At 51.8% G+C, this 10,748-nt stretch overlaps 1 protein-coding gene across 1 annotated transcript; it reads left to right on the top strand.

Moving 5' to 3' along the window:
- Positions 1–7,441: 7,441 nt before the first annotated feature.
- FJX1 (four-jointed box kinase 1) lies at positions 7,442–9,929 on the top strand. The gene has a single exon (XM_037128299.2). The coding sequence runs from the start codon at positions 7,690–7,692 to the stop codon at positions 8,989–8,991; it is 1,302 nt and encodes a 433-aa protein (XP_036984194.2). The 5' UTR covers positions 7,442–7,689; the 3' UTR covers positions 8,992–9,929.
- The last annotated feature ends 819 nt before the right edge of the window (positions 9,930–10,748 follow it).

The following is a 10,748-nucleotide window of genomic DNA, read 5'->3' on the forward strand; positions in this document are numbered from 1 at the left end:
CTGCACACCCATGTGAATGCGTGTTGGTGCCAATGCAACAAATACGGAAGCAGGAAGTGGAAGCAAAAAGACGAACTTGAGAAACGAAGCCCCAGGGACTCTCAGAATTAGAGGGGAAGTCTCTGAACCCTCCCAGACAATGGAAAAGGAATTTGGGTCAAGAATAACTGGCTATCAAAAGAGTAGGAAAGGTCCTCACAAAAGAGCTGCACCGTTGTCTTCACCATCACTGTCAACGCCGTCATCGCCACCATCATCATCATCAGATGTATGGATTATCTGCCCAGAGAAGGCAGAAAGCTGGTCTCAGACATTGAACCTGGGCTTGGAAGCTGGCACATACTTCACGAGGACTGCACGGCTGAAGAACTTCCACCTGGTTCCCACCCACCTCATCGCTGAAATACGAAGCTGCCTCTCTCTGATCACTGTTCCCCACCGTACGTAAGTCATCCTTTGCCTTTGCACGTGCTCCCAGCCTATTGAGTCCAACGGCAATGGCTTTTCCCGCGTCCGGGGGTCCCCGGTCTCCCACTGAGCCTGCTCACTATTCTGGTGACAGGCGTCTGCACTGCTGCGAGCCCCCAGTTACAAATTACTTACCTGCTGGCCATCATTTTAATGTAAATGGATTTTAAAAAGCAGCAAAGGCATATATTTTCATTTGGAGTTAAGGCGTCCATTTTTTATTCGAATCTGAGTTTGGTGTAGAAGAGATGGCAGGAAAAAAATGGCTTTGAGACTAACACAGCTAATGATTATGACGGAGGTCCCACGAGCAGCCAATATTTCACTTGCAGCCACCTCTATCCCAGCTGCACTCACTGCAGTGCTTTTTTTTCTTTTTCACAGCCACTTCCATTAACACCCACCGCCTGTGATGGGGCCATTATGATAATATCACAGCTCTCGGCAGCCATGATTGGTCTTGACACATTACCACCCTAAGAACCCAGGCACATCACACTCGTGCTATTTATAATAACCCCTGGCACCAAAATAAAACCTGGTACATGCTCATGGGCCACCTTTCATCTGAAGAAATCAGAAAGCTTTACAGGCTTAATTAAGCTTCAGCACCTATCTGACTGATGAGACGTGTGGGGCCTCCGGAAGCTGAGGAAGAGCAGCGTTCTAATTGCACAGTGAAGGCTCCGGCTGGTAATGAACAAGGAAATCAACAAAGCCTCCTTCCTCCGCTAAGGTTTGCTGAATGAATTTCTCCGGGGTGGGTGGGAACTTGAGAAAGTGATCAAGAGGCCGGGGACAGTCTCTGATCTGGCGCTTCGAAATCTGGGCAGAGGGACCTGAGATTTGTTTTTGTGAAAAGAGGATTAGGCTAACCCAACACACTCAAGCATTTTGTAAGGACGAGGACACTGAGCTCCTGGAGGGTGGCACGCGGTTGCTGAGCTCACATGCTGTTCCCACGGCTCGCCTGAATGTCCTTCCCCCCCCAGACCATGACCTGCAAACCCCGTTTGCCCTTCAGGACGCAACATCTGTCCCCTTGGAGAAGCCTTCCTGGATTCCCTGGTGGAATTCATTGCTGTCTCCTCTGAGCTCTCACAGTTTATATTTCTAATCGCTGGTATCTACTGAGCACCTCCTAAATGGTTCGTGTGCATTTCATCCACACAATCATGTTATGGGGCAGGTGCAGTTGGCATCTCCATTTTTCAGGAGAGTTCACAGGCCCAGAGAGGTTCGGCGACTTCCCCAAGAGAGCACAGTAAGCGCACCACTCAGCCTGGCTGCAGAACACGTGTTGCAAAAAGACCTCGCCACACTGCCTCCCCGGCAGCACGGTTGGGACGGGAGATGCACTTACATGTTTGCCCCCCTCTCTGGTTGGTAAGCTAACCATCTGAGAGGTACATCATTAGGAATCTAGAGGCTACGAAGAACAGACACCCCAGTTCCGAGGGGGTTAAACTAGAGCGGAAGTCCGGAGGAAGGGCGGCTCCAGAGCTGATTAATTCCGGGGCGTGGTGACGTCAGAAGGACCCAGGTTCCTTCCATCTTTTTGCCCTGCCACCCTCTGAGTGTGTGCTTGACTCCCCTCGCACTTGTGCAACAATGCCCCAGTTCCAGGCCTCAGATCTGGACCTGAACCACGGTGGAAAGAGGCTACCTTGCTGTCTGCGGTTTTGGGTCGCAGCACCCACCTATTTTCCAGAAAACCTCCCTGTAGTCTCGCCTTCAGGTCTCGCTGGCTAGAATGGTGCCACATGCTCACGACCATGCCTAAACCAAACAGCGGCAAGGGGACGGAAGGCACCGTGACTGGTTTATCCCCATCAGCACCCAGCCTCCCCTCCAGCACGAGGCACCGCGGCAGGGGCACGGGGGCATGGACACCTACCAAGGAGAAGGGAAGGCGGAAGGTGAAGAGTAACTGGCTGACACTCCCTGATGGGACCCCTCACACAGAGCAAATTTGATGCCCCATCACTTACTGCCCAGTTCTGTGGCCTTTAGCATGTGAGCAATAAATGTCCATTGAACTAAATTATAGTAGAAAAAGAAACTCAGGTCCTCAGATGCCCCACCCAGCGTTTTTACCATCATCCCTGAAACTAGGCTGCGATGGCATGTGACTGAGGTGTGTGTGACAACTGCTCTGAAACTCACTAAATTTGCCAGCGCTCTAACCTTTAGAGTTTGGTCTCGAACGGAAACTTTTTCAAAATCAGGTCAAAAGGAGAGCTACACGGAATAAAGAGAATCATAAAAACGCTAGTCTCCTCATACATTAAGGGTTCGCGTCAACCTTGACATTCTCTCCACAACCCTGTGTTTCCTTAAAGATGGGACTTGTTCAGGCAGACAGGTGAGTTGCAAAGACTCTTACATTTCCTGACCTCCTTCTAGGAACCCAGTGGGACATACCTGGAACCAGATGTGCATGCACCGGCCCCTGACAGCCAGGTATGTGAGGATGAGATCATTTAAGCAATTCTTGGGAGATCCAGGTCATGGTCACATAGAGAAACACCAAGAAAAAGACAATGATCTCCAAGCACAAAAATAACGTGCCCTGGTGGGGAGAAAGAATGGAGAAGAGGGAGACACGAATAATGAAACTGACCCAGGCGAGAAAGCTGCCCAAGGTCACACAGCCAGTGATGAAGCAGCAGCCATACCCTGTTTCAAGGAATATTACAGTCCTCTCTCTGACGTGGTCTTTCTATCTCTTCCTTTTCATAGAAGTATCTGGAAGAGTGTGTTTAGAAGCCTCTATCTTCGGGAGGGACTTGTAACTCAGAAGACCCAGAAATGTCTGGGATGGAAGGAGGCAGAGTAGGGAGAGGAGGGAAGCCAGCTACTCAAGGCTGGCTGGCTGGAGGCGCTAGCGTTCAAGAAGGGCTGCCCTGGGGACCTCAGTACGGTCTAGCTGGCCCAGCTCCACGGGGAAGGACAAGAGCAAAATTTTCAGAGAAGATGCCCATTTGGGCATAAAGAGGGTATCCTGGGCAGGGACGCCAGCTTATTAGGTCTCTGGAGACCCAAGTCATGCGCACTGGAGGACAGCAACGGGAAGGGGCGGAGACCCCACCTGGGCAATGAAACGGACCCAGGAAGAAACAAACGGGAGAAATGATAACAGTGCACCTTGGACAGTCATGGAAGCACCTAGTAGGGACTGATCTTATCACCACAAAAGCTATGGGATTTGTAACTGTTATTTATCACTATTCATTACGAGATGTTATATAATTCTTATAATTAGGATTGGTAATACCAATAACATTATTATTGCTGCTGTACTCATGTTGCAGATGAGTGTACACACTGACAGGTCAAGTACCTTACTCAAGGTCACACACCTGGTTTGTTTTAAAGCCAATTTGGCTTCAGAGTTCATGCCCTTAACCATTTCGCCTAGTAGCAACCCCAGAGAACATTTCAAATCAACACTTAATCTGAGTTGAGTGTACTCTGATTCAATGCAATAATTTTACATCCGACATTTTCCTACCAGTTTACCATTTGTTTAGAGTTTTGTTCCCATCATTCCGGAATCTCAGCCCTGCCATTTACTTGACTTCAGGTCAGTTACTGGCTAAGCTTCAGTCTTCCCATCTGTGAAGTGGGGACAATAACACCTGTTGGGAGGGTTAAAGCCCTGGGCCAAGCCCATCATAAGCACTCCATAAGTGTTTGCAGCTAAGGTGGTGGTGATTATTAATATCTCCCTAGAACGTCATAGAAGCAGGTGTGAGGTAAGGTTTTCTATCCTCATTTCTCAGGCGCACACACCGACATGCAGAGCAGAGAAATGACCAGCCAGAAAGGAAACAGCCAGAAAATGGAAACACCAGACTTGAAAAATGTCGCAACGCCAAGCCTGCTGCCCTGTTCCCAGCCCTCAACGCCACCTCCTCTCTCTGCCTCGGGAGGCACAGTTATATGAACCAGATCATTCTTCAAACAAGACCATGAAAAACTTTGAGGCAATTGGAAGTTGAGGCTCAGGGAGAAGCTCTGAGGAATTATATTAAGACAGGTTTCAAGGTGAGAATCAGCACCAATGCAGTGACAGGTGAGCAGCGCCTTGCTTCATCCCCCAGCAACTGGGAGGGGCAGATGGGACCAAAGTCACACACTGTGGTGAGTTGTGCTACCCTGGAAGCCACAGTGGCTTGACCACGGGTGTGTGGTGGGGTGTCCTCAGACCAAGGAGTGAAAAAGAACAGGAATGTATCCGTCTTACAGGTAAAAAGAGGAGCATGTTAAAACACTGTCTAAAATAAGCAAACGCCACTTCAAAACAGCATTCCACGTTGGGTTTGTCTTTTGTTTTTGCTTTTGATTTATTCCCCTCGTTTTCTGTAATTCCACACATCAATGAACTTCTTCAAGTCTCTGTTAGTGCCTCCCGCTCTGGTGCTCCAGCATTCAGTCCTGCCAGAGGCTCCACGATCAAGTCAATCTGTCTTCTCAGGTGTAAGATCTTCGCCGACGCCTGTAAGACTCAGTTTCCTCATCAGTACCAGTCATGTGATCGGAAGATTCTGTGAGCCGGGGCATCCGGATTTGAGGCCAGCCTTCCCAGACTAAAATTCAGGTGCTTCCTCCTACATTAAACAGAGGCTTCACTGATGTTTGTTCCTTTTAGTTCTTCTTTGTATCCTTTTGCAGTAAGATGTTTTAAAAAAGATTTCAGATGAGCTACTTGCAGAGCTTCATATCATTAACATGCCAACGATTTATTCAGAAAATTGCTAGTGAGCACCACTAAGGGCCACGCATCACATCAGGCAACCACAGAGCAGTGACAGACTCCTCCTGGAGCTGACAGTGAACTATCTCTGCCGTTACGTGCAGTCTTTGTTAACAGCTAAAAAGACAGAGACCCCAACTACTTGGGGTTTCCCCATAGAGTCTAGTGCACACACGGTGTGCGCCATGGTAGCCACGTAATATTCTCAGAATTGAACTTAAACCATTCATTGTTCCATTAAAAATGTAGTTCTCTAATTAGATGATATTCTACTTCTTCCCACAAGGTGGCGATCTTGCTTACAGTTTGCCCAAGTCGAAAGGAATGCATTTGGGGAAAGAAGGAAAAAATAATAATAATTCTCAGTGGAAGTTACAACAAAAAGACAAAAAAAAATTAAATGGAATTTACTGAGCCCCTCTTTAGTGTGATATACCATGCTAGCTGTTCAGAAATAGAAAGGTGATAGGACTTAGTCCCTGCCCTCCAGGGGATGTTAGGGTAGGGATCTTGCTCAGAACAGGAAGAGAGCACCCTTCAATGAATGAACACGGGTTTTTGATGTGTCCATATGGGAGCAATAGTAATCCCATCGTCAGATAAGATCTATAAAAAGGCAGTGATATAGCCACTGTATGATGTAGAACAGATGCAACAAGGACCAATAAGGAAACACTCAGGGTATACCGAGTCGGCGCCCGGAGGCCCTCTGTGTGGTCTGATGCCTCTGTTCTGCCACAGAGATTAGGGTGTCTGCCCTACATCTCCAGAACGTTCATTCTTTGGTGAATAAAATACACTCAGCACCAGGTGATGACTTAATACAGTTGGAAACCCCATGTGCAGGTGATGGGGAAAAAAACAAGAGAAGGAAAGACATGTAAGGAGACATTTAAAACTCCCGCGAAATCAGCAGGTGGATCCCACCACCACCAGCAATCATGTACCTTACCTGGGAATTTTGGTTTGGGTCTGGAACACACCCTGGTACAGAGAGGGAAGGAGGGGCACCGTTCTTACCCCAGATGGATTTGGTGGATTGAACCAAAGGTGCCTGGAAGACAGAGTGGTTTGTTGTTTTATTTGTTTTCTTAGTTTCTGCTCCTCCACCCCTCCCCCAATTATTTATTTTTTTCCCTTCAATCATTACAGCATTAAGTCAAATGCAATATAGGGATTTTCTTTACTCGTTGAGTTGAAAATCACATTTCAGTAATAAAGTGATTGACTAAATCGCCATTAGTAAAAGAAATACTAACAACTTGGTAAAAAGATGGAGGGAAAATCGAGCGGCATGTTGCCAGGAGACCTGAGTTTGAACTTTACTTTCTCCTCTTGCTAATTGCGGGATCTTCAGCAAACACCATCCCTGTTCTGTGCCTGCTTCCTCATAGAATAGTATCATTTCATTAGAGAAAACCTCTCTGACACCCCTTCCCCCACACACACACCCAGCCCCCCACCCCGCACTAAGTCAGATCCTGGGTTATTAGCCTCTCGTGGCAACCTGAACGTCCCCCTACAAGGTGAGCTCCATGACCCCAGGGCCCTGGGTCTGTGGATTTTACCGAGACCAGAACCGAGGGCAGATGCTTTGTTGAACGGATGAACGAATGAATGGGCGCGGACCTGGGAGCTCGACCTGCACAGTGAGGTTTAAATCCTTGTCAGTGCCTCGGGAAAGCTGCAGGTACCAATGGTGGTGAGCACGCTCCGGGAAAGTGGGTGTCGGTTCGAAACGGACTCCTCTTCCCTCCAGAGTCGCATGGTCCCTGGCGCGGAGAAATTCCCAGAGGTTTACGTAAGGCAACGTGAATCACACCGCCAGAAGCGAAGAAGGCACAAGGACCCGCCCTAATCCTCGCCCGGCTGCACCCAGAGCACGCGGAGGCTGGGTCTGAAGTGCAGCGGAGGCCAGACGCTGCCCAGGCCAAGAGACCCCCCCACCGCGACCGCTCCAACCCCCGCGAGGGTCGGGCGCGCGACTTTCGGAACCGCTGAACCCCAGCTCAGTTCCGCCCCCTCCGGCGCCCCCGCGCGGGCGCCGCCTGCCGGACTTGCTCCCGGCCCCTAAGTCCCCGACCCAGTGTGGGGCCGACTCCTCTGCTTGGAAGAAGCCATCGCCGCTTTAAGGGGAAGAGGAGGCGAAGGGGGCGGAGGAGGGGGGGCGGGGAACGCAGCGGAGGAGGGGAGGGGTGGGACCCCCCTCGCTCCCACGTGGTCCGGACGCCTGTGAATCGAGCCCGCCGGAGGGTCTCACAGCGAAATACAAAAGCAGCTGGGAAGCGGCGGCGGAGCGAGTTCCCAGTGCCGGGCACAGCCCCGCACCGCTTCACAGCCGCGATGGGGCTGAGACGTCCGGAGCCCCGGAGCCAACAAGCTGCCGGTCCCGCCTCGCCGCCGGGACCCGGGCACCCGGGCTCGGCTTGAAGCGGCGGCAGCACCAGCACAGCCCGAGGAGCATGGGCAGGAGGATGCGGGGCGCCGCCACCACCGCTGGTCTCTGGCTGCTGGTGCTGGGCTCGCTGCTGGCGCTGTGGGGCGGGCTCCTGCCGCCGCGGACTGAGCTGCTCCCGCCCGGGCCGCCCGGAGGCGGAATCCCGCCGCGCCCGCTCGGGAGCAGCGGCCCAGAATCCGTACCTCGCTTTCCTCAGCCCCCGCTCCTGGCGCGGGACGCCCGCAGCGGCTCCTTGAAAACTTTCCGGTCTCTGCTCACCTTGGCGGCCGGCGTAGACGGTCCTCCTCCGCAGCCCCGGGACAAGCGCAGGAGGCACACGGCAGCCGGGCGGCCCCGGCTGGAGGAGCGCGCCGTGGTGCACGGCGGCATCTTCTGGAGCCCCGGCCTGGAAGAGCAGGTGCCCCGGGGCTTTTCGGAGGCCCAGGCGGCGGCGTGGCTGGAGACGGTGCGCGGAGCCCGGGTAGTGGCCCTGGAGCGCGGGGGATGCGGACGCAGCTCCAACCGGCTGGCGCTCTTCCCCGACGGCACCCGTGCTTGCGTGCGCTACGGCATCAACCCCGAGCAGATACAGGGCGAGGCCCTGTCTTACTACCTGGCGCGTCTGCTGGGCCTCCAACGCCACGTGCCGCCGCTGGCACTGGCTCGGGTGGAGGCTCGGGGCGCGCAGTGGGCGCAGGTGCAGGAGGAGCTTCGTGCGGCGCACTGGACAGAAGGCAGCGTGGTAAGCCTGACGAGCTGGCTGCCCAACCTCACGGACGTGGTGGTGCCCGCGCCCTGGCGCTCGGAGGACGGCCATCTGCGGCCCCTGCGCGCCACCGGGGACGAGCTAGCTAACCGGAGCCAGGCGGAGCTGGTAGACCTGGTGCAATGGACCGACTTGATCCTATTCGACTACCTGACGGCCAACTTCGACCGGCTGGTCAGCAACCTCTTCAGCCTGCAGTGGGACCCACGCGTCATGCAGCGTGCCACTAGCAACCTGCACCGCGGCCCCGGCGGGGCGCTGGTCTTTCTGGACAACGAGGCGGGCTTGGTGCATGGCTACCGGGTAGCGGGCATGTGGGACAAGTATAATGAGCCACTGCTGCAGTCAGTGTGCGTGTTCCGAGAGAGGACAGCGCGACGCGTCCTGGAGCTGCACCGCGGCCAGGACGCGGCCGCCCGGCTGCTGAGCCTCTACCAGCACCAAGAGCCTCGCTTCCCGGAGCTGGCGGAGCTCGCCGACCCTCACGCTCAGCTACTGCAGCGCCGCCTCGACTTCCTCGCCAAGCACATTTTGCACTGTAAGGCCAAGTACGGCCGCTGACCTTGGACTTAGCATTATCCTGAGGAAGAGAAAGAAAGATCCCTGGCTGGGGAGTGGGTGATGGCAAAAGGGCTGTCGCGTCTGCCACCGCCCAGGACCAGCCGGCCAACGCCCAGCCAGTGGCGTGAGCGAGAAGGCGGCTAAAAACTTGTGTTTCACCCACCTGCCCCTTTCTTTCAGTTTCATGCTGTTTCCTTTCAAAGTTCTGAGAGAACTCGCCGAGGTGAGAAGTATAACGTCCCTTCCACCCAGTCTATAAAAAGATTATTTTTCTGCGCCAAAAGGGAGTTTGGATCGGAAGAAACTGGCTGCGGAGTTTGGCCCCCCGGTGGCCGTCTCTGTGGGAGATGCATCCCATTCCTTGCCCTCCTCCCCCTTTCCCCAAAAGGAAAACTTCTGTCTGAGCCTTGGAGCTAATTCTGCAGTTTCCTACCAAACGTAGCTCTGGCGGCCCAGAGACGGCCGTGACATTGGCTGGTGGAGCCCCCTTCCTGTCTTCTCCCTTTGTTCCAGCTGGTGGTGGTGAGATCACCGTACAGAGCTGGGGAACGGATCCGGATAGGACAAAGAGATCAGGACCTCCAGAACCCGGGGAGCCCCGCGGTCCCCGACTGTGTGTTTGGCTTGTTCTTTACCGCTTGTGTTTTTGGCCTGAAGGCTGCAAATGAGGGACTGACTGGCTGTGTGCACTGAGCCACATAATGAATTCCTCTCCCCTCCCCCAGTCGACCAAAATTTTGACAATGATGATGTTCAGCAGAAGAAAAAGAAATCAGTTTCATGCACTTTACTTTGTTTTTATTTTTAATTTTGTAATAAGAAAAACTTTTTTATTTGACGAAATTTGCCTAGTATGTATATATGTGCATAAATTGTGGTGTAAATATACTAAACAAACTTATATTTCAATAAAAGGGAGTTTAAAATTTACAATTCAACTCCTGTGGTTTTAACTGTTTGAGGTTTCTGATGCCCTGCCTGGTTTTAGAATGAGCTCTGGGTTTTCCCCCTTGTGGGTGTGCTTTCAAAACAAAGGATGCATGTGTACCCCATTTGTAACTATGGAACTTAACGCAAGTGAACAAAGACGAGAACAGATTCCCTGTTCTCACTGCAATGAACCTTCATGCCGGAGATTTCAGAGTTCAGCAGAGAATGTGGGAGAAGGTAGAGAGAGAGGGAAGGAAAGTATTCTCTTTCCTGGAAAATAAAACTTTGATATAAAGGGATTTCACTGTAATGTATTCCTATATTAATCATGTGGCAGCTATGATAGAACCAGATGTGCAGACTAAAATGACAAATGCCCCCTTTTTAAACTTAACTACGGCGGTCACGTGTTGCACATTCTTTTCAGCATTGTAATTACCATGCATCACAATGAGTACAAATAATAAATAATAAGCTGAACTCATTGCAAACAAGTAGAGAAAGTCATTCATTAATTCTTCGCTTTCCTGGCATAAATTCCATTGCATCCAGGAGATGATAATCTCCAACATCTGGAGTCATCATCCAGTTCTGTAAAGTGACTGTACTGTGTTGTTTTGTTGGGGGGGTCCCAGGTACTAATTGTGTGCCCTCCCACAGAGCAGCCATTGTGAGACCGTGACAGTATGCAGTACTTCATGTTTGACATTTGGGCTCTTCTTCAGTTCTGCAAATTTAAAAAGTGCGTTTGGATTGCCCTAAACTGCTTTTGACCCATGGGGGAGGGGAAAGGTGATTCTTTTGTTGGACAACCCATTGGTCTTTTA

This window comes from Artibeus jamaicensis, unplaced genomic scaffold (genome assembly GCF_021234435.1).
Source record: "Artibeus jamaicensis isolate MK-2021 breed Jamaican fruit bat unplaced genomic scaffold, CSHL_Jam_final contig_797, whole genome shotgun sequence".
NCBI lineage: Eukaryota > Metazoa > Chordata > Mammalia > Chiroptera > Phyllostomidae > Artibeus > Artibeus jamaicensis.